The sequence below is a fragment of the Podarcis tiliguerta genome (genome assembly GCF_965153285.1).
Source record: "Podarcis tiliguerta genome assembly, chromosome: 2".
In the NCBI taxonomy this organism is placed as follows: Eukaryota; Metazoa; Chordata; class Lepidosauria; order Squamata; family Lacertidae; genus Podarcis; species Podarcis tiliguerta.
Window position 1 is genome coordinate 70,492,812 of NC_139535.1, and position 22,815 is coordinate 70,515,626.

Sequence of the window (22,815 nt, forward strand, 5' to 3'; positions counted from 1 at the left end):
TCATTCATGGAATGCTAGAATCTGATCTGATCGCTAAGAACTCTGCACACATTTGGCTCTCTGGTGCTGTTTAAAAACGTATATCACTCTAGTATTTCTCCCTTCCTTGACTGACTCACCCCAGTCTCCATTGTCCAAAGTCTCTGGCTTACTCCATAGCTCAGTATTTGGATAGGTATGCTGACAAAGGATTTTAGAGTTACACTGTGCTATTCTGGCCCTCTTTCCAGGTGCACCAGATTGAAATAATAAAATGAATATATAGTGGGATTTACTCTGGCAGTTAGTTCTAGTGAAAGATGAGGGAAACCAAGTTTATTGATATCTCTTTTACTGTTCATTGTTAAAGTGGCATCAGCATATTTTGATGGCATCTTCCTGGTTCTGGAATAGACTTCCTCATCCAAGCTGACAGGAATTTCCTGAAAAGCACTACAAGACCTCTCTATTCAATGCAGGGGGTAGGGCAGAGAGAAATCACTGGCTAGGAATAACAAAAGCAAGCAACATTTTAACATTTTTTTTAACATAGATTCTATAATTCAAGTTATTATGGTTTGTTTTTACAGTAATTGAATTTTTAATACAGTGGTACCTCTGGTTGCGAATGGGATTCTTTCCAGAGGCCTATTTGCAACATTAAAAGAGTGCAACCCACAGTGGCGCATCTGCGCACGCGCAGGTTGCGATTCGCCACTTCTGCACATGCGTGTGATGTCATTTTGCACGTCTGCGCATGCGCAAGCGGCAAAACCCAGAAGTAAGCCTTTCCGGTACTTCCGGGTCACCGTGGGACATATCCTGAAAGAACGTAACATGAAGCAAACGTAACATGAGGTATGACTGTACTGTTACCCACTCTGAGGCTTCTGGGGACAGGCAGCTACAAACTGGAATAAATTCCTGAAACACCTACACCAACACCAACTGAAACTATATTTACATCAGGACTGCCTACTGGATACCTTATTAGGGAACATTTATCAGAGGCAGAGACAATTGGTTGGGCAAAGTAAGCAGAACTGCTGAATTAAAAGTTTCTCTCTTTGGGATGGTGAGGGGAGGCTCTATTCTACTCTTCTAATGTTGCGTGAACTTTCCTTCCATCTCTCACAAAACTTTTGAAAAGCCTTCCCTTTCAAACCAAATGTTTAACGCACCTCGATTTAAAATTGGTAGGAAACCCAGAGGTCAGATAAGCTAAGTGGGAACGAACACAACAGAGTAGAAGGCAGAAGATGGCACCAGACACTTGCTGCTGGGCTGGCTTCAGTTGCGGTTGTTCTTCATGTACCCATTGCATTTATAAATGTTGTGAGCTGCCAGTCAAACAGTGGTATATAAAGCCACTAAATGAATAAACATAAAACTGGAAGCCAGTTCTAGCTTAGGAGCTACTAGACACCTGTCTTCAGTTTAAGGTAATGGCCACAGCAATAGCATTTGTAATATAAATCTAGTTGTTCAAAGACTTGGTGACAATTCCAATTGCAGTTAATCAGTTTTGTCCCACTCATTTCAACTGAGAATTAAGCATATGCTAAGGGCAGCAATCCTATAACCCACCTATAAGGTAAAGGTAAAGGGACCCTTGACCATTAGGTCCAGTCGTGGCCGACTCTGGGGTTGCGGCGCTCATCTCGCTTTATTGGCTGAGGGAGCCGGCGTACAGCTTCTGGGTCATGTGGCCAGCATGACTAAGCTGCTTCTGGCAAACCAGGTAAAGGTAAAGGGACCCCTGGCAGTTAAGTCCAGTCGCAAATGACTCTGGGGTTGTGGCACTCATCTCACTTTACTGGCTGAGGGAGCCAGCGTACAGCTGCCGGGTCATGTGGCCAGCAGGACTAAGCCGCTTCTGGCGAACCAGAGCAGCACATGGAAACGCCATTTACCTTCCCGCCGGTGCGGTACCTATTTATCTACTTGCACTTTGTGCTTTCGAAATGCTAGGTTGGCAGGAGCAGGGACCGAGCAACGGGAGCTCACCCCGTTGCGGGGATTCGAACAGCCGACCTTCTGATCGGCAAGCCCAAGGGGCACAGTAGTTTAACCCACAGCGCCACCCATGTCCCACCTATACCTGAGAGTAAAACCTATTGAGCTTAGTAGATTTTATTTCTGACTGCTGTACACATGCCTTACTTGCTTACTTCACCAAATCTTTATTAGGCATTACAGTGTACACTTGCCTATAATTGCCCTGTAAATCTCTTTCATTGAAATAAGTGGAATTTGTGTAGGCGAGCCTAGGCATGTTTATTCAGAAGTAAACCTCACTGACCTTCAGGTAAAAACTGCACTTTGGATGGTTTATGTCCTCAGGTCCTATTCTGCACTGTGTTCATAATGTGCTTTTTACCCTTGGAGAGGTCAGGCTCTTACTGAATATAAATATAGCATATTTTTCTAAATCCCGGGTTTAATCTGACACGAAATTGATTTAATGCTTACAGTTCATTTTCATGCTGTGGTTCATGACATGTTATAGAAAATAAAATTATGACTGTTGATAAAACCTGCATGTAAAAAGCAATTGGGTATTATTAATGGCCATGATCCAGCCAAAGGAATGTCCTTGTATACTTGCATTGGGATCAATGGGAGAATTATGAATATGGGAATTGAAAGTGCTCGTTTCTGGATGTTATTTGGTTTGCTGTTGCTTTATCTCTAGATTTGCTTTATATTTTGTACAGTATTCTACTTTTATATCACCCTAAACCTACAGAAGTCCCACTGTTCTCAGTGGGGCTTAAACTAGTCCTAGGAAAGCATTAAACACCATGTGCCATTTTGATTACCTTTCATTTCGCTCCTTTGCATTTTGCACACACAAAAGCAAAAGAAGCACATTTTGTGCATTTAAGGATAACCTGAAAGCTATTTTAAGCTGCTGTGATAAAAACTTCAGAGGTATAAAAAGAGCTGAAAGTGAATCCATTTATTCTCTGTATTATCCTGGCATTATCTTAGGATACAGGAAACCCAATCCTAGCCATGCTTATCCAAAATGAAGCCACAAAGGATTCAAAAGGACTTACTAACCAAATAGGTGATCACAAGCAGATCAAGCGATTACCATGTTGTATATCTCTTCTGGCATGAACCAAAGGCCAAACTCATAGGGCAGGACTGATGTAAGCACCGGGTGTTGGTGGTCTCTTTCCACCTCCATTTTCTGATTTAGATAATTCAGCAGTGTGAACACATAGAATATTACTTGTTTTAACGGATGTCATTTTTATATTACTGTAATAATGCAAAGACCAATAAGGGTATCATTATGTTATCCATATCTACATGAATATGATATCTCCTCCAATTTGTTGGGCTGGTATATTCTTCTGAAAGTACGTTTTCCACTCATGCCATGGCTTGGGGAAGGGGAGTCATCATTATATGCCTTTAATTAGGTCTACAGAGATTGGTAAGAGCTGCCATCAAAGCCATGCAAACATGTCACTTCATAGTTCAGCCTGGTATCACTTTGCTTACAATATCTGAGTTTATAAATACCGACTTAGCAAGTGAGATGAAAAAATTAAACAAAAGGTCCCCCCCCCCCCTTATTAAGAAACCATCAGACGGCTAAGCTCTTCTTCCAGAATTCCCTTGGATTTCTATGGCACACGTTACCTAACATATCAACTTGAAACATTTATTTCTCTAAACTATGGAATACACAGACTGCCAGTTTTCTGTTTGTCCTAAAGTCATTATATGAATCCTTCCATACATGAGCAACCACAATGACCTTGGTGTCTAACAGTCTCATCCAAATGACTCACCAAACTTCCTGAGCTTAAAAAATCTAATAAATGTTTGGTTGATTACAAATCTTTACTGGTAAACAAGAAAAACAATGTAGCAGGGATGAGGAACATGTTACTCCCCAGCTATTGCTGGACTACAGTATATCTCTCTGCACTAAAACAGATTAAAAATACTTCAATTTTCTAAGCATCTGGGTATGCTTGTCTAACCAAGAATGAACAATGTTTTTAGAGTGGATATGGCTAGAAAGCAACATAAGATGATCATTCTGAAATATGGTTTGGGAACAAAACAGAATGTACTATTTGAAGAAAATTGGGTATCATTTTAAGGTCATTTTTGTTTTCAGGATCTGATTAAAGATGATGGAGTTGATTAGCGCTCCTGCTTTTAACAACTGAATTGATTAATCAATTATAAACTAATTTACATAGTGCAGAACCTCAGTGAAGGTCTCATTTAAGAATTCTGAAAGAATGGGAAAGCTTCTCTTAAGCATAAGATAAATGGCTGCAAAAAAAGGGGGGGAAGACAGCACCCGGGAGAAACATGGTAGCTCGGGCATGATGCAGGCCCAGCTCCACTCACAGAGTCAGCGCATGCTGCTTGCATCCTTGCTGGCCACCCTCTGGCCACTGTGAGCCATGCTGCTTTTGGGAGCGGTGCGCTGGGCTCTGGGGTGCTTGGGGCTTGCACGCCACCTTGGGCTCTAGTGTGCCACCCCCAAAGATAAGTGCTGCCGAGAGCACCCCACCCTCGCCTCTCCTAGCTACACTACTGCAACACCTGTGCTCAGAGATCTGCAATGGTTGTTGATCTGCGAGCCACATAATATCCATTCCACATTTGTAAGAACTTGGTCGCTTCGTGTGGCAGCAGAACTCCCTGCCTAATTGAGAGCAAGCAGGCACCTTCACTGCACGATGTTAAAAACATGCTTGTTTAGACAAGCCTATCAAGCTGAGGTAGTTTTTATGTTTCAGAATGTTAACTTTTATTAAATAAATAAATGTGTGTTGGGGGATAGAGAAGCCTGTGGCTTTTGTGTGGCTAGAATTCAGCCTACTGGTCAAAAATCCATCACATCCTTTGCCTCAATCACATTTGGCTTCTAGGCCTGCCCACGACTGGCATGCACCTCCCCCTAATGTCATCAAGAAGGAACGCTGCCCTCAGGCTGAAAAAAGGTTCCCCACTATAAAAACAGTTTATTGGATTAGAATGATGCCCCATGTGACCCAAGTAACCTGCTCAAACACTTTAAAAAAATTAAATACTTGGATAGCCGATATGGGGACAATTAGAGGCCGATCTATTGCCTATCATTTACTTCCATCTTCTAGTCATAAATTACCAAGCTAAACTAAAGTGGCTTTAGATGTAAAGATTAAAGACAACTCACTATTGGATTGTGCTCCTAGTTCTACTTATTGCTGCTTTAACATTTAATTAGCTGTAATTATATGCTATGGTCTGCTTGCATTCCTGTCTTGACAGCATCAATCTCCGCAATACTTAAACACTCATTTAAAGCTCTCATAGGGAGGGCTTCTACTCTCTGCTACATGGAAAGAAACAAAATCTAGACTGGTGAAAAATCTCTAACACTGCTTGTAAGTTTTAGAACTTAGATTCTTCTTGCAAGCACCTGAAAATGTGATTCTCCCCCTTCTATCTTTATATAGTATGACAGTCTCAGTATTACTTCAATGGGTGTAGGGGGGGGCAGAGAGGAGCAGCTGCCCACCCCATAATCAATAAAAATACATAGCAAACTCAGTTTCTGCCCCTTCCGAACAAAAATCCTGACTACCTTCATGATTACTTCCTGTACACTCTATATCAGTTATTAGAGTGTGGCATCAATGGCAATTCATAAAAATTCCTGACAGCAGATCATGCAAACTAGTAGTAGAGAAACTTGCCCCAGAATGGCAAAAGTTCCTAGCATTCTCCCAGGCTCCAGAATCCTGAACATTACTTTCCCTTCCAGTCTTCTCAAGTTGAAACCTTGGCAAAACAGATTGCATATACCTGATCTGCACAGCTAACCTCCCACCCTCTCCCCAATCTGTAAACAGATTTGCACGGTATGTTTTCGATGGAAACCCGGCCTGCAAAGGAAGTACGGTAACTCAAGGCGTGGGGGATCGTAGTCCTGCAGTCCAGAAGACCTTTCCGATGCTGTAATCTTTTGCACCATTCTCCTTGATAAATGGCTGACTCGCCGGGAATATCGGGCCGCCCCCCACCCAGGCCCCACCGATTCTTCAAATCTTGTCGCAAGGCAAGCTTTTTTGCTGCCCCCCCCCCTCGCCCCGGGCACGCACTGGCTGCAAAAGGCAATGTCAGCAGAGACAGGGAGGAAGGGGGAACGGAGCGGGGGGGGAGGCTCTCCTCCCACTTTCCCTCTTTCCCCTCCCCTCGGCTCTGAATCGCACCTGGCGTCCCACCCACCATCCCGCCGGCGCTCCTCTCCGACCTGTACCTTCCGTGTGGCAGCTGGAAGACAGGATGGTGTTGGGAGGTCGGAAGAGGTAAGGCAGGTAACGGGAGAAGCATTTCATCTTCCGGCGACAAATATGAAGAAATGAGGGCTGAACGCAGCCTCCTCAATCCATGAGGAGGAGGAGGAGGAGGGATCCTCAGGCTGGCCAGGGAGGCTACATGGTGGACGACGACGGCGCAGCGCGGCAGCCCTCCCGGCAGAGCTGCAGGGCGGCGGGAGCGAAAGCGCCTCGGCGGCGGCGGCGGCCGGACCCCATTTTGCCATCAGCGCCCGCAAGAGCCGCCTCGCATTTTCTGCCCGCGCCCAGCAGCGCCAACTCCGGAGCCCCCCGGCGAGCGGGCCGAGCGAGGCTCCTCATTGGCTGCAGCGCATCGGAGCAGGATTTGCTGACTAAGACCCTCCCGCCTGTAAACACACGCGCCAGGCGACCCGAGAGCGTCTCGCTCCTCGCTCCTCGCTCTGCTCAGCAGGGCGCGGGATCGTGTCCCGGACTCTGCGGAGAGCCCTGGGCATCAAAAGACGTTTCCTCCGCAGGGGAAGGGGGGGAGACCTGTTACAGAAAGGGAAATTCCTCCGCACGTTTAAAGGTGCTTGGCTGGTCGAGAAGGAGCTGCCCGCCCTTCCCACCGCTCCCCTTATATTTTGGGGTGGTGGTGCTGGAATGGCTCATAGCACAACATGGCTACCGGTAGAAGTTGTTTCGATTTTCGGGAGGGAACTAACGAGAATCTGAGTTCATGGATGTAAAGTAGGGCCTGTTTCCAAGTTAGGGCACAGAGGACTGCAGCTGTGCAGCGCGAGCCCCTGTACGTTTACTCAGAAGCCCTACTGTATTTCATGAGGTTTACTCCTAGGAAAGTGTCACAGGACAGGTAACGAACAGTGCATATCTAGCCATGCGTGCTCGAAATTAAGTCCTGTGTGACTTGTTCCCTTGGAACTGGTGATACTTACCTTCCAGGTAACATGAATAGGGTTGGGCTTCAGGAGAGGGAAGAAACTTAAAATCAAGGGTCTACAGTAGACTTTGGTCAAATGTTATAACCAGCCTCCACCTTGTCTATGCAGAAATGTACATAGGGATTGCAGTTTCAATTACTTTTAGCATCACAGTTTTGTGCTAATATTTACTTTACACAGCATAGAAGAAATAAGAGCACGGGGGGGGGGGTAATATTTAACCACTATATAGTGCCTTTCTCACATCCAAAGTTTTGCATATACAGTTGTAGCTCGGAAGTCGAACAGAATCTGTTCCAGAAGGCCGTTCAACTTCCAAAACATTTGGAAACCAAGGCACGGCTTCCGATTGGCTGCAGGAAGCTCCACTTCCAAAGAACGTTTGCAAACCAAAACACTCACTTCCGGGTTTGCGGCATTCGGGAGCCAGAACGTTTGAGTCGCAAGGCGTTTAACTTCCAAGGTACGACTGTATTTTCTTAAATAATCTTCACACCCAGGTGAGTCAGTGATATTACTTCCATAGTACATATGAGAGAGTGGAAGCTGAAAGTTTGTTACTTGCTACGTAAGGAGGTTGAGGCAAGGGAATGACTGAATGACTCCATGGTGTCGAAGGCTCACATTCTAAGCCACTGCACTAGATTGTTTTAAAGATATTCTAGAAAGGATTTTATCGCAATTACATTGGTTTATCCCTGGTATTTGCTCAGAAAGATCAATATGCCCATGGGACTTCTCTTCCTGGTTCTAATGGCTTTGGGGGTGATGTGGGGGTGAGGGGAGGCTATTCCCATCACAATGTGCCATAGTTGCAAACCTGCTTCTCCTTTCTCATTGCAGAAATTTAAAATTTCAGAACCATGCATGCTAATTGCTTACATACAGTTAATATTGCATCTAGTTTGACCCTAAGGAACTTATCACCCTCTTGAATACTACAGTTCAGATCCAGGACATGCTGGTTGAACATCTTCTGGGTTTTCTTGACACAAACAGGAATGTGCTTAGTAGCCGCGTGCATAAGTAGAAATGTGATTGAAAGAACAAGTATGCAATAAACCAAGTATTAATGCATCTTGAATTGGCACTTAGTACTTCACACAGATTATCTTAAATATTTTATATACACCTGGATATGAAATTATATTCATTCAATCTCTTTTTCCTTTTTTAGTACTACTCAGAGCATTGCCTCCAGCTTTCCTGACAAATAAATGTGCAATATCAATTCAAGGAAATTATCACTGCTTGAATCTCATTTGTTTAGCACTGTCAGCTTTGAAATTACCTACTGTATTTGATAAATGGAAAGTGCTAAGAAGGACTTCCCTAAGACATTGTTTATGCCATTGTTTGGGGGAAATTGCTTGAAATATCTCTTTGGAAACTGGATTAGAAGAGGAAGTAGTATTGAAAGAAAGCATAACGAAAAATATGTACATTTGTCTTCCAGAGTAATATGAATAAATAAAAATAAATAAATAAAGGGTTGGTTTCCAAGACACAGGATCTCAATAATTGTTCCAGATCAATACTGAAATGGTTTGGGTTTAGCTTTAACCTGAAATATATGGGAGGGGTGGCATGGGCGTAGCCAGGATTTATGGGGGTTTTTTTGTTGGGGGGAGAACCACAGTCAAGTATTTTTATTGATTTACTTGATTTAGGGGTGCAGCTGCCCCCTGCCCCCCTTGGCTACACCCATGGTTTTTGGTCTACCCTAGAACACATTTATTGATTTAAATCTGCTCCCCTAAACATTGCCTGTCCTCTCCCTCCACCCCAAGCTACAGTATATATAATTGGTGGTTTAGTTTTCCCTTGGAGTAAATTCACTCTACTTTAAAATCATATTCACAAAAATAGCCATAGTCTCATGGTAGCTGGCTCTTACTTAATTATTTAGGCTGAAATTTTAGGTTGCATTAACTAATAGCACTTTACTCTCTATGCAAACGGCAGAGTGCAAACTGTGAAAGCAATTAGCAAGCAGCATAAAAAGAAGCCAATGAAGTTGGGCTCACAGCCAAATCCAATGATATTGTAGAGTCAGATATCCAAGGTATCCAAGATTTTAAAGGCTTGATTCCCAGCTATCAGTAATATGTTACAAAGTTGTATACATATACAGTATACAATAGCATCCAGAAATCACTAAAAAATGAAGGGTTGTCTGCTAACACAAGAGCCCTTACACTAGCAGATGGCAGAGTTTAAAAGTTGTGGAACAAAGGACCCCATGCAACTGCTGGAATAGTGGAAGCTTGTTGCAGGTATCTTCAGAGAGCTTTTGAACCCTAAGCAGAATGGGACCCCATTTTGAGAAAGCAGGCTAGGATCTGACTCCAATGGAGGTGTGGCCGGATCCTTCAGAGCAGCAGCATGGGAGGAAAAATCTAATGCTAGCATCTGGACCAAACAGGCCTGAGTCCCTACCTTCGGATCCTGCCCTGCCTGAGGAATTAATCCCCTTCACTCAACTTGCATCTTCATGCCAACCCATCAATGTAGGCAAGAAATTTGTCAGAAAGAAGTGCTCAGTTTCCAAGCCAGGGGCTTGCCCCTTTATAGCCTTTGGAACTTTCCATGGTGCTGACTTGCCTCATGTGCCCAATATTAGGACAATAGAAATGCAATGGCTCAAACAACATGAAAGCATCCCAGGATTCTCTGAGCTGTGGGTGAAATTGGGGGAAGGACTCATCCCCTAAACTCATAGCAAATGTGCAGAGTGAGGCCTCCCCTCCACCCTGGAAACTGAAGGTAGGAAATCAAAGACATCCAGTGGAAAACACAAAACAGCAGCAGGGGAATACAGTAGGGTCAAATACCTCTGGCTTGGATCCCCAGTACTCTAGAAGGTGCATACCTAGTCTTACTTATAATAGTTTTATTTGTGCCCCAGTTGTCCAAACATGTCATGGAGCGCTGAATAGGTGTGCTAGCAGTAACAAGTACAATGAGTTCCCATAGTGCAATAGAGCTCCCCCTGTCTTCTCCCCCCTGCACCCTTCAAGTCAGCTCTTGGGGATTGGAAGAACTCCCAGAACAGCACACAGAGGGAGATTATTAAGTCGGGCAAGCAGAAATGCCTGTGCTGATGGAAAAATGGCCTTACAGCAATGTTGAATTCCACCCAAAATTAATAGAGATGTATAGCCTGTGGTAAATGATATACATTGATTAACATTATTGTCCTCCGTAATGCAAGTAGAAACTGTGTGCCAAAAAAGGTGGCCTTCCTCAAACTCCAGCAAGCCAGCAGTAAGAGAAACCTCATTTCAACTTCTAGCTCTCACCACTTTAGGCCTGCAACAGAGGAGATGAGAAGGGCCATTGTGACAAAAAAGTTGGTTTTGCTGGACCAGTTGGATCAACAAGTGTTCTTTCTTTCTTTCTTTCTTTCTTTCTTTCTTTCTTTCTTTCCCTGCTGACAAATGGTTAATGAACGACAGCCTCTGATTGGCTGTGGTTCCAGGAGGGCGAGTTTAAAAGGAGAGGATTTGAGAGACGGTTGGTTGGTTGGTTGAGAGGGTTGGTTGAAGTGGGTTGGAATTGAGGATGGGAGATAGGTAGGGAGACAAGTTGAGGTAGAAAGAGTTGGTTCTGGAAAAAACCAACTTCCACTCTGAGTGTATTGTGAAGGACAGAGTGTGGTGTCCTGTAGGAGGAATAGACCAGAATTTTACTGGGAAGCAGAGACTGAGCCAGGAAGTAGGAGCTGGAAAGGAACAACCTACTTGGGACTCAAATCTAGTCTGGAGGGGAGAGATTCTTCTGAGGAAAAGAAGAATCTCCCAAACCCAGTGAAGGGAGGGGGTGTGGAGAGCCCTTTGGTCTATTGCTTAAGGTACCTCAGGAGCAGGATTGTTAAAGGGTGTGTATAACTGAAAGAAAGTATCACCGTATAAAGGAACCAAACCTATAACGCAAATACAACTGACAACAAATTAAAGTATAATCGTATTGTATGCCTGAAATAACCTAAGTTCAAGCCATTTGTTTTATATCTTGCCTTAAATAAATCTTTTTTCTTTCTTTAAAGAAAACCTGGCTGAGACTCCAACTGACTAAATATTCCCTCACAAAGTTCCCCCACAGGATACTCTGGGCTAGAACTTTAAGAGGAAAGGAAAAGAAACCTTCGGATAAAGTGCTGTTCAGTGAGGTGGGGGCAATTTATCTAAGTGAGAGCGGGCCCAACAGCGTGAGAGAGAAAAGTGTTGTCGCATATTAATTGGTGGCAGCGCCATGATCCGAAGTTAAAACCCACACAGAAACATACCCAGAGATATAGAACAACCAGTTTAATAAATGTTAAATATTTGGGAAAAGTCAGAAGCCCAAGGCAGTATAAGTTCCTCAACTACGTTTATTCAACATTTGGGAGTAACAACAGCTCACTCAAAGGAAAACAAGAATCGAACTGACTGGACGACACAATAATGTTGAGCATGAACTGACCGTTGACAGTTGACAGTTCAAAGTGCATGCGCTTGCTTGCCATTAGAATGTTCATCTACCAACGCTTATACGATTGGTTAGAACACGCCTTGTAACCTAAAATGTGTTAAACCCAATACATAACAATAAAGTAGTGAAGTTATTTTATTAAAAGGAGAAAAATCTGTCAGAAAATAACCAGCAAGCGCCAAGCCAAAGAGACTCAGGATGACCCAGTGCTGGGAGCTGCTGCATCTGAGGAAAATCCTAATACAGTACTGAATTAGAGATGATGAGACTAAGATTAGAAATGGCTAAAGTTGAAGCAGAGAAAGAAAAACAAAAGACAGCTGACATTCAGCTAGCACAGAAACAGACTGAGAGAGATATGGCAGAGAGAGAGAGCAGACTAGCTCATGAGGAAAAAGAGAAAGAAAGAGATGCAAGATTAGCCCAGGAATACAGAGACAGAGAGGCCAAGAGGGCCCTTGAAAAAGATATGTTTCTTTTAAAAATGGAGGAAATTAAGCTGAGAGCAGAACTGCCGCAACCCATGTTCGGGGGTGGGGATTTTTCCTCAGCTAATATAAAGAGGTTTCCAAAGTATGTAAAAAAGTATTCCAAAGCTGAGAGCAGAACTGCCGCAACCCATGTTCGGGGGTGGGGATTTTTCCTCAGCTAATATAAAGAGGTTTCCAAAGTATGTATGATGGTGTGCAGGCATTCCTATTTAGTTTTGAACGGACTTGTAAAGACTTAAACATTCCTGAGGGAAACTGGATGCTGTACTTGCGCCCTCAGATATGTGGAATTTTGAGTGAAATATACTCGGATCTCAGAGAGGATGAAACCTCTGATTACCTCACATTTAAAGAGAGAATGAAAGTGCGCTTTGGTCTGACCGCAGAACAAAGTCAAAGCCTTCCATGTCGTTGGTAGACTCCCCAATGTAGACTATGTGGTTGGTTTAAACTTGGAAGGTGGACATTGTGAAGTTTTCCAAGTAAACATGCTTAAACCTTATTATGAACAGGCAGAGGGAAGGATAAGCCAATTGCGGATGCCCTGTTACAAAACCTTTAGATAGATAAAGGGACAAACAGGTGGTGCCAGGATATATGTTTATTTGAGATGCAAAAGTTTGTAATGTGGTTTAAAGTGTATTTGAAAATTGAAACAAACCCCCAAAGTGTTTTTTAGTTCCTGCCCATTGCTGCGTGGAGGCTGGTGTATGCAACCTCGCTTATGCAATGAGGGGTGGGACATGTGACGGAAAAGTTGTTTTTGCTGGACTGGTTGGATTAACAAGTGTCCCCCCCCCCCTTCTTTCGCTGCCAGCAAATGGTTAATAAATGGCAGCCTCTGATTGGCTATGGTTCCAGGAAGGAGAGTTTAAAAGGAGAGGATTTGAGAGAGGGTTGGTTGAAGTGGGTTGGAATAGAGGTTGGGAGATAGGTAGGGAAACAGGTTAGGAGACAGGTTGAGGTAGGAAGAGTTGGTTCTGGGGAAAAAACAACTTCCACTTCTGAGTGTATTGTGAAGGAAAGCCTCCCTTGCCCTGCAAATCATCTGGAATGTATACCCATGTGGGATCTGGCTGGTAGAAACTTTCTCCATTTCAGGAGCATATATTTCATCAGTTGTTTAAAGGGCGGGGTGCAAAGACCAGAACAGTTATCCCTTCAAGTTTGTTCCCAAAACGGCAGGCGGCATATTCCGCTTTTATTGTGAGTAGACAGAAGGAGAGAGGGACATGATTTGACTGTAAAATGTCCCAGAACTACTAGGAACAAATAGATCATTGAGTGCTGCAATGCCCATCATTCCTGATCACTTTTTAGTACTCTCTCTTTTCCATATCTTATGATAAGAAATGCAATAAATTGTATACAGTGCAGTAGTTAATATGCTAATATAGTCAACATGAAGAAAAAGAAGTAAATTACCCCCCTCAAAAAAAAAAAAAAAAAGAATGTGAGAAGGATTTCTGCATTTGCAGAAAGGTTCATGCTCCCATTTTAGTGACAGTTAATTAAGGCCTCCTTAAAACATACCTTTAAAGAAAGACACATCATTGCTACCTGTTTGCAGCATAAGTTATCATTGACTAAGCAGTTAGTGCAAGAAAACAAGTTCCTTTTCATTTCAAGAACAAAAGGAAAAGTAAACCCACCTTCTGTGACCCCTGTGTCAATAGTTCCTTTCACTTGACTGAAGCACCACAGCACATCTTGCATGAGGTTCTCAAATCCTGCAGATAGACACGTCGCCCCATCAAAAAAATGAGAGAGATAAAATGAGAAAGAGGTTCAAGTTTTTTTTTTAATTAACAAATGCAGATCTATCTGTAGTCACTGCCTTGTTCTGAATAAAATGAAGGAAAAATGTGTACTCACCTGGAATCATTCTGCAATGCAAAGATATAACCTAGCTCCCTGGGAAAGTAGCAACATTATGCCCACATTGTGAATTGCCTTTCTGTCTGCTTTCTTCGTGCCATCTGAGGCTATTTCGAAAATGGTGCAATCGGAGTCAGCTCCCAATACATCATTGGCAGCATCATTGTGGAGTCAGGAGGCCAGCAGTCACATTCTTTATCACAGCCTCTCTTCATTGGAATACTAACGCAGACACAATAATTTCTGTTCCATCTTATATAAAAAAGTGCAACAAAATAATAGCTGAATTGTTGTTTTTAGAATAAAATCAATGTTTAGTCTTAGATTTAAAGGGGCTAGCTATCCCCTCTCTCTGCTGTATGCGACTCTTGCTTCTTCCTTTCCCCTCCCCTCTGTTGTGACACATATACACACACCACCACTGGTCTATTAGAGGCTATCATGTACAATAGCTAATAATTAAACCTCTATGTTCAAAGGCAATTCACATTGCTATTAGATGCTGGTGGCACATAGCAGGAAATAGTTGGCCACTACTGGAAAAAGGATTATCTTTGCTCTGATCCAGAAAGCTGATTCTTAAGCGCAATGAGTGTGATTCTTAAATGCAAGGAAAATATCAGTTCAAGTAACCAATTCATTACACATAAACAAGTGTTCATATAGCTTTTCATAAATCAATGTTTATAATGCTTTAGTTGATTGATCTATGGAGTAATCTTTGGATTAAGTTGATGAAAAGTTGAAGCTGCTGCAATTTTTAATTTATTGATTAAAATTACTCAAATGCCACCCCTCTGTTTAATTATGACAACTGGACATGTTTCTGTCAGAAGTGAACTACAGTATTTTCTTATCCTTTCTGAATGATTTAACTGTTTACGTAGTGATGATATTCCCTGTTGAATAGCCTCTGCCTTACAACTCACATTTGGCTGATTCGCAATGGATGAGGTCACCCTCCTGTTGTTTTGAAGGGAATATTACATAAATTATAAAGACTGGCTGCTAACCATAGGCCCTTCAAACTGGCATACTTAAACTCAGCAATTTACAGTTGCCAGGAATAGGCAAAAACTGGCATAAATACAATACTAATTCAAAACATCTTTAAACTGTTTCAGGAACATAATGGCCAGATGTTTTAGGATACTTTTTAAAAAGATACTTGTAAATCACAGTGTTTGTGAGGACTCCTCATCCTTGTCTGGCTGAAAACAGTTGTGAGAATGAACTCTGGTGAAATTATTACTCTAAACGCAGCATATTTTTTAATCAATATATGAGTATCAGCACCTCATTATTATTTTTGCCAAAAACCAAAAACAAAGCACTGCTTACAAATATTGTATTTGATGAACTTTTTTTCCTCTTTATTACACATTTTATAATATTTAAAGGTTTTAAAAAATCAGAGGGAGACAGTATGTCCCTTCTACTGGCTCCACATCTCTCCTGCAGTGACCACTCCACACTGGGTCATGATGTGACCATATGAAAGTGTCAGTACCTAAATTTACTTCTTTTACTTTTGAATCAGGGGACTTTGATTTTACCTTTGTTATTATAAAATGTAAACCACCTTGACTTGTTTTACAGAAAGGGTGGTACTTAAATGTAGCAAATAAATAAATGTCCTGGTCACCCCTAATAGAATTGCCCTATTAGTAATTCATCAAATCACCAATAATTAGAAAAGGCATAGGCAGATCTTCTTGGCAATGTTATTCAAAATAACAGATTGCAATACCACACTTAAAATTTGAAATCTGCCATTATTATCTTCACTGTAGAAAATGTCATTTTAGAAAAACAAAATGTGCATGGATCCTTGGCATGATAAGTGTATGTGAAGTTCTTTCCCCTAAAATAATGGATAAACATTAATTATTTTCATTATGCTATTCTGAACCCTGTTTTCTCCCTTTATTGTCAATATGATTCCTCCTTGAACCGAGCTTGAGTGGTCCCAGACTATCAGTTTGGAAGCACAATATGATCACTCAAAAATAAGGTAAATGTATCTGTGTATGGTTGCAGAGGAGGGCAACCAAGATGATCAAGGGTCTGGAAACCAAGTCATATGAGGAACAGTTGAGGAAATTGTGTAAGTCTAGCCTGGATAAGAAGAGACTGAGAGGAGATTAGATAACCAAGATCAAATATCTCAAGGGCTGTCACGTGGAAGATGGAGCAAGCTTGTTTTCTCTTGCTCCAGAGGGTGGGTGCCAAGCTGGACTCTGATTTGAGTCACTGCAGCACAGCTTGGGGGAGAAGGGGAGATAAACCACCTCATCATACAACCATACATCTGGCAATTAAATTCCACCTCTTTATGTTATATCTATTAAAATTGTATATTGAATTATCGGTTTCTTCCCTTTCCAGACAAACCTAGAAATATATTTTTGCTATTCTTTGAAACATCTTGCTCTGACTACTATTGGAGTGGTTTGAAATAAAATTAGGCAAAATATTCATTTTTATAAGCAAAATTATTCCCATTAGAGAGAGTTTCATTCTTCCCCATAACTCAAGATTTATTCTTATATCTTTCCATGTCTTTACATAATTATCTTGAAATATATTGGAGTTTTTCGCTGTTAACCATATATCCAGATACTTCACCTATTTCTCAGGGTCAAGGTCCCCCACTTTTAATCACCCTTCTCCTGCCCAGTGTGGCCGGCCACCTGCCTTGGGGCGGTATCCTGTTGTTCATCATGGCAGCCAGGAAGTCCTGAGCCACCCCAGAGCCTTGGCACAGATTTCAAAGTCTGCCAGCACCAGCAGTCGGGGAGTCCTCAATTCCGCCTGTAAGACCAGCTCCGTCAGCTCAGGCAGGGAGACTGCTGAGCAGAGAAGCCATGGAGGGCAAAGGAAACAGGAACCACCCCTCAAAAAGACCTCAACCCAAAATCTCTTCAGCCCTCTCCACTTTTTGTAGCTGGAGTCAGTCTGGGCGCTGCCCTCCCAGACCAGGTGAGAAAGGCCTGCCAGCAGGGAGCAGGTCCTGCAGGACTCCCAGCAAGGAGACCTGGGAGGTGTGTCTTGGGCAAACATGGGACAAGGGAGTTCGCTGTCCCTAAGGTGTGGGGCTTACCTTCTTTCAGATTTTGCCAGAAGCAGGCCAGGTCTGGCTGAATTACTGTCTTCTGCAAAGGAAAAAGAAACTGGGTCAGGTGATACTACGAATCCCACCATGGATGGGTGCAAGAGAGCACAGAAGCAGCCCCATGCCAGGCAGGACAGGTCTCCCTATGGCTTGGGCCCCAATCCCTTGCCCCAGAGGACTTCCCTGGGCCCTGCAGCCTCCTCGGAAGAGGTGGAAGGACAACACCAGGAAAGGGGGCAGAAGAAGCCTCTGGCCTCATCCTGGCACCCAGGGACACACACTGCATCTTCTGCATTAAAAGTCACTGGGGAGTGTGCTCTTGGGGGGATGGAAGTAACCAAAGAAATGAATACAAGAAGGCAAGATACTTACTCTGAGGAGGGGGAATCTTTGTGAAATGGCCAACAGTAGAGAAATGCTGCTAGCTGCTAGCTTCCTTCCCTCCTCACTTCCCTAAAGGGCATAATATGGGAGGTCCTGCGGGAGGAAAGAGTGCCTCAGAGTCAGGGACCAGTCTGGGCCAAAGTGGCCCTCCGCTGCCCCCATCACAGAGTCCCTGGCACTCCCAAATCATGAGGGTTGCCAGTTTTGGTCTTGGGCCAAATTGGGGGCCAAACGGGACAGGGGACTCCATGCACCAGAAATGGGGCAATCTGTTGGATAAGGGACGAGGGGCAACCCTAAAACCACTCCTGATGCCATCAGGATACTTACAGTGAGCAGCTGGTGGAGGGTGCCAGCAATGGGGGCTTCCAGAAGGAGACCCCCCAGCAGTCTCTGGAAGTGCTGCTTCAGTTCCTGTGGGAAAAGAGAGAAGAGAGGTTGAGTGCTGGGTTAAATCTTGCAAGGGTGTGAGGAGAAGAAAGAGCTGTGCAAAGGGATGTCAGAGCAGAGGACATACATCTTTGACCTCCTCCTTTTCTGCACCCCCAAGAACAGCCTCCATTGTCATATGCAGGATAGCACTGATCATATCGCAGCTGAAATGGGGTCTCATGAAGCTGGAGAGAGAAAGGGAAGCAGTAAGACGCTGCCTCCTCCAAGTGTCCCTTGCCCCTTTCTCCCTCCTGCCTGCTCTTGCCCACCCAGAGCTCCCCCTGGAGTTCTGCCCCCCACCCCGCAACCTCACCCACTCCAAAGACCCCACTCACCTCAGCTAGAGGAGGGCCTCCAAGGCCAGGGCCAGGCTCAGGGGGCGATCCCTGAAGCGCTCCAAGTGGCCAAAGATGTCCTGGAAGAGAGCAGAGGAGGAAAGTCAGCTCCTTCCAGGGGTCTACAGAGAACGGCTTCGACCCCAAACACCAGGGGATTGGCAACCCCTGCCCTAAGCCAGAAGGGTCCTCCTCTCTGGCAGATGCACAAGCCGTTTCACAAAGCCCCTCCCTTCGCATGGGGGTCCCTCACACCACCCATTACTCACCATAATGGCTTGGGCCATCTCCTGCTTACTCACCATGATGGCTTGGGCCATCTCCTGCTTGGAGCACTTCAGGGTGTGGAGCCCCCTGAGCCGAGCTGCCTGGCAGTTCTGGATGACCTCCAGGAGGTACAGCTGATCTTCCTCCAGCAGCTGAAATGCAAAAGTCAGGCTGTCAGTTCCTCATGGGGGGAGGGCTCCTCCGCATCTGAGAGTGCAGAGCGCAGAGTGGAGGGCAAAGAGCCCGGGCAGCAGCAGGGGGCAAGTCTGAGGGATCCACTCCCTGCTCTCGTTTTATCCAATACTCACCCCTAGGGAAGGGATGTGGAACCCCAGCACATTCCTAAGCCCCTGGCAAGGCTATTCCAATAGTTTTCTCCTGGATTCCAAGTCCTACTACAGGTGAGGGGACACCCCAGCCCCCCCTGCTTCCTCCATCAGACCCCACAAAATGGCATGGTTGTGGGGGGGGGGTGTTCCAGACTGTGGCTCAAATGGACCTTGGGTCGGATCCAGCCATCTGGCTCTGTGCATCTTTTGACTAGCTGCCCTCCAAGCCCATTCCTGCCCTCCTCTGTCCCAAAAAGGAAGACCATTTGCTCACCTGACACCATGGGTTTCTCCAGGCCTTGTAGGGGGGCCACCCTGTTGCTGCAGCTGATCAGGCATCTAAGCACCTGAACCTTGAAGAGACGAGCAGAGAGAGCAACTCAGAAGCCAGCAGCCTCAATTCTTGGGGGGGGGGGTGTTTGTGTGTGAGGAGGGGCATCTGGCCCAATTCCTTCCATCTCTCTACAGTTCAGTGACCTGAAAGGGCATCACCAGAGCTGGATAGAGGCAGCCCAGAGCACAAAGGGCTGGCAGAGAGAGTAAGGAGGCCCCAAGTGCTATGGGTTCAAGAGCTCAGCCCAGAGGAAAGAGAGGCATTGCCAGCTGTTAAAGGGATGCTCTGCCTCATCTTCTTAGGACAGCCCTGCCCTTCCTGAAGAGGGAGGAGACCCCCCAGAAAGGGGGGGGGCATCAAGGCATCCCAGAAAAGGAAAAGAACATGAGGAAAGTGCTGGAGTCTTCCTTGGAGCCAAAGAGACCCCCCAGAAAGGGGAAGATGGCTAATGTCGTAGGGCAGCTGGAGAGATGCAAAGTGGAGCCAGGCAGAGGTGTAGTGGTTGGAGGGCTGGACTAGGAAGACCTGGGAGAGCAGGGTTTGAATCCCCACTCAGCCATGAAGCTCCCTGGTGGACCTTCGGCCAGCCTAGCCTACTTTGCAGGACTGCTGTGAAGATAACAATTGGTGGCAGGGACAACCATGAAGGCCACCTTGAGATGCTGGGAGGAAAGTGGGCTAGGAATGTCCTAGTAAATGAGAGGGGAGAGAAAAGGGGAAGACAGGGAAAGAGTGGAGGAGTTGAGCTCTCTGGAGAAGACTGACTAGGTCAATTTCCAGAGAGCTAAGGCTGTGTCGGGACCCCAGGACTCATACTCCGCACCCAAGAGACCAAGAGAAAGGGAAAGAATCCTACTTGCAGTCTGTACATTTTGTTCACTAAAAATTCCCACTCTCCTCTCTAAACTAGCTATCTAAAATGCCCACCCAACATTAACTCTGACCCCAACCCCAGCCCTAAGCCTAACTCTAACCCCCACCCTAACCCTACACTTACGCCTAACTACTCCTCTATGCACAAAATAAATATATGCAAAATGTGCCCAAATGTGCCCAAAATAAAAATGTAAAATAAAAAATATGAAAATAAAGAACAAAAAACGAAATAAAAAAGTAAAATAAGAGTTAAAATAAAAAGTAAAATAATAAATAAAAATAAATAAAATTAAATGAATCAAATAAAAGTAATTAATCAAATAACAATAACAAGCAAATGAACACCTCTCCTTATCTTCTCCAACCACCACCAACTCCTCTCTCCTCCACTCGCCTCACTACTAACCCACAATGGCTGCTTGCAAGTCAGTGGCTTTTAAGGGAACAGCAAGAGATGTCACAAAGGAGGGCAAGTCCTTGTCACCGTGACAACCCCCCATCTGGACCTGTCTCCTCCTGAGAGATGATGCTCCTCTTTCAGAACTTGGAGGCAGTCCACATTAACAGTAGGCTGCAAAACAGTGAAATTAAGTAAAAAAATTCATTCATAAGAAATTCCCATTGTGAAAAACAGGTTTTAAGTGCTTGTGCTCACAATGTTGAGTAAATAAACCAGAAAATAACACTTGCAACTGTATCTTATTTTTCCTTCTTTTAATAAGGAAAGGGGAGGGTGACAAGAAATTTTCTGCACCTGGTACCACCTGACCTTGCTACACCACTGTGTAGGACATAAACCAATAGCTTCAAGTTACACACACAAAAATATTCCAACTAAACATCAGGAATGGACTCTCTCCAAAGGTGATGGTCTTTCCTTCATTGGAGATTTTTAAGCAGAGGTTAGATGGATTTGTCATGCGCTGCTTTAGTTGAAATTCTTCCATTGCAGGGGGTTGGACGAAATGACCTTCGGAGTCCCTTGCACCTCTACAATGTTATTATTCTATGAATATTACCCTTACAGCTTTAGCTGTGTCTCTGGTTCTCTTACACTGCCATCATTTTCAAGTCAGTGAATGCTCTTGGGCATTATGGGGCATGGAGGGTTGGCAAGGGAATGGTTTGGGAGAGGGAAATCCCTGAGGAGAATGGGGATACAATGGCAGGAAACCGCTGTGCGTGTATAATAAGATAGCAGGGACCGGCAGCGGAGGGACCTGAAAGCAAGAGCCGGCTTTTCTAAGCAGGAGAATTGTCTTGACACCAACGTTATAAGAAAGGGAGGGAGGAGGGGAGGAGGGAGCGGGGATTGGCGGAGGGGATTCGGGGGCGGGAAGTCGGCTCCTGCGCGCGGGACCGAGTGTGCGCAGAACTGTTCTCGGGGCGTGAGAGGACGACGGTTGAACTCTGGCGCCGACTCCGCCCACAGTGGGGCGGAGCCACAAGAGCCTCGCGTAGTAGGAGTAGTAGCAGCAGCAGCGGTAGAGGCGCTCTAATGGCGCCCGGGCTGCTGCTCCTTTCGCTGCTTCTGTTGGCGCTGCACGTGCGCTTGGTCCATGGCGACACGTGGGGTGCAGGTAAACGAAAGTTGCGCTGCGAACAGGTGTTGCCGTCGCAAGCATTGCAAATAAAAACACCCACAGCAGAGATCCAGCCCCATACCGTCCATTGGGGAAAGGCTTGAACTGTATTTGGTGCTAGTACCTAAGGTGATTTTACCTCTGCCCTTTCCTTAGCCGATCCAGAGCACACAACACACACCTGTCCTGTGCCCTTGGCAGTTTTGTCACTGTAAGAGGGGGGGCAGAAGCACCCAAGGAAGACGGAGGTTGAACACCTGCGTTGCATCGCAAGGTCCCAGGTTTCACCCCTGGCGTCTCTAGGGTAGGGCTGGGGGAGATGTGAAATCCTGCAGAGCCTCTGCTAGTCAGGGCAGACCACATTCGTGATTAAGTAGCTTCTGCGGTGTTATAGTCGCAGGATGCTGAATCTCTGTGGGAGAGGTGATGGGGTGGAATATCCTGGAAGAGGTAAAGGCTAGGCTCCATCTACACTTCTGCTTGTGCCTAGAAAGCATGAGTCCAAGCAGTTTTCCAATTGCCCCACTCATTTCTAAAAAAAACACCCCAAAATAAAGGTAAGGTGAGTTCTTAAGAGAATTCTTTCTGTGCTCAGTTTTGTGTGTTTAGTTTGGGCCAGGACGTAGAATGCTTAGATCTTTCTTAGGATTGTGTCCAATTAAGTAATTGTGTTAGTGCAAGGACTTTACACTAGCACAACAGAACTTTTCCACCTGTTCTCTCACACATGGGAGTAGCCAGGTGTTTTTTTTAGGGGGGGGGCAGAACCTCAGTTAAGTATTTTTATTTATTTTTATTGATCTAGAGGGGCAGCTGCCCCCCTGCCCTCCCTTGGCTACACCCATGCATACATCCCAGTTTGCTTTGGGTTTCCCTCAACTCTCTGGAACAGATTGTGGGGGCATATGGGGAGAAGAGAGGACAGAAGTTCTCTTGCACAAGTAGAAGTCCTTGTGCTGAATGGACAAGAGGGTAGAAAATAAAATCTGTTGATTAAATTTCAGGTGGTGAGTGGGCTCATATGGAGAAAGAATAGGCCTTTGTTGTCTAAGATGACATGAAATATGTTTTT

General features: G+C 44.7%; 2 protein-coding genes and 1 long non-coding RNA gene across 10 annotated transcripts in view; 1 reads left to right on the top strand and 2 right to left on the bottom strand.

Moving 5' to 3' along the window:
* PPP2R2B (protein phosphatase 2 regulatory subunit Bbeta) overlaps positions 1-19,249 on the bottom strand; it is a 244,790-nt gene extending 225,541 nt beyond the window's left edge. The window contains exons 1-6 of one of the 3 annotated variants that reach the window (XM_083430846.1): positions 19,225-19,249; positions 18,657-18,773; positions 18,355-18,434; positions 17,918-18,001; positions 17,192-17,243; positions 13,863-13,940 (exon numbers count right to left, since the gene is read on the bottom strand). In XM_083430846.1, the coding sequence (XP_083286972.1) occupies positions 13,863-13,940; positions 17,192-17,243; positions 17,918-18,001; positions 18,355-18,434; positions 18,657-18,773; positions 19,225-19,234 (421 nt within the window). In that variant the 5' untranslated portion in view covers positions 19,235-19,249. Of the gene's footprint in view, positions 1-6,262; positions 6,596-13,862; positions 13,941-14,085; positions 15,352-17,191; positions 17,244-17,917; positions 18,002-18,354; positions 18,435-18,656; positions 18,774-19,224 lie in introns of those variants that run through there. The other 2 variants (XM_083430847.1, XM_083430849.1) reach the window with 2 other exon arrangements.
* Positions 289-6,251, bottom strand: LOC310673093. Its single transcript, XR_014508841.1, has 3 exons — positions 5,177-6,251; positions 2,282-2,381; positions 289-484 (listed from the first exon to the last, which is right to left on the bottom strand). It is a non-coding gene; the product is annotated as an uncharacterized lncRNA (long non-coding RNA).
* Positions 19,250-21,506: 2,257 nt separating the features above from the next.
* LOC310672956 (uncharacterized protein) overlaps positions 21,507-22,815 on the top strand; it is a 69,584-nt gene continuing 68,275 nt past the window's right edge. For 5 of the 6 annotated variants that reach the window (XM_083430673.1, XM_083430674.1, XM_083430677.1 and 2 more), the window contains exon 1: positions 21,507-21,740. In XM_083430673.1, coding sequence (XP_083286799.1) covers positions 21,659-21,740 — 82 coding nt within the window. In that variant the 5' untranslated portion in view covers positions 21,507-21,658. The remainder of the gene's footprint in view (positions 21,741-22,815) is intronic. The other variant, XM_083430678.1, reaches the window with a different exon arrangement.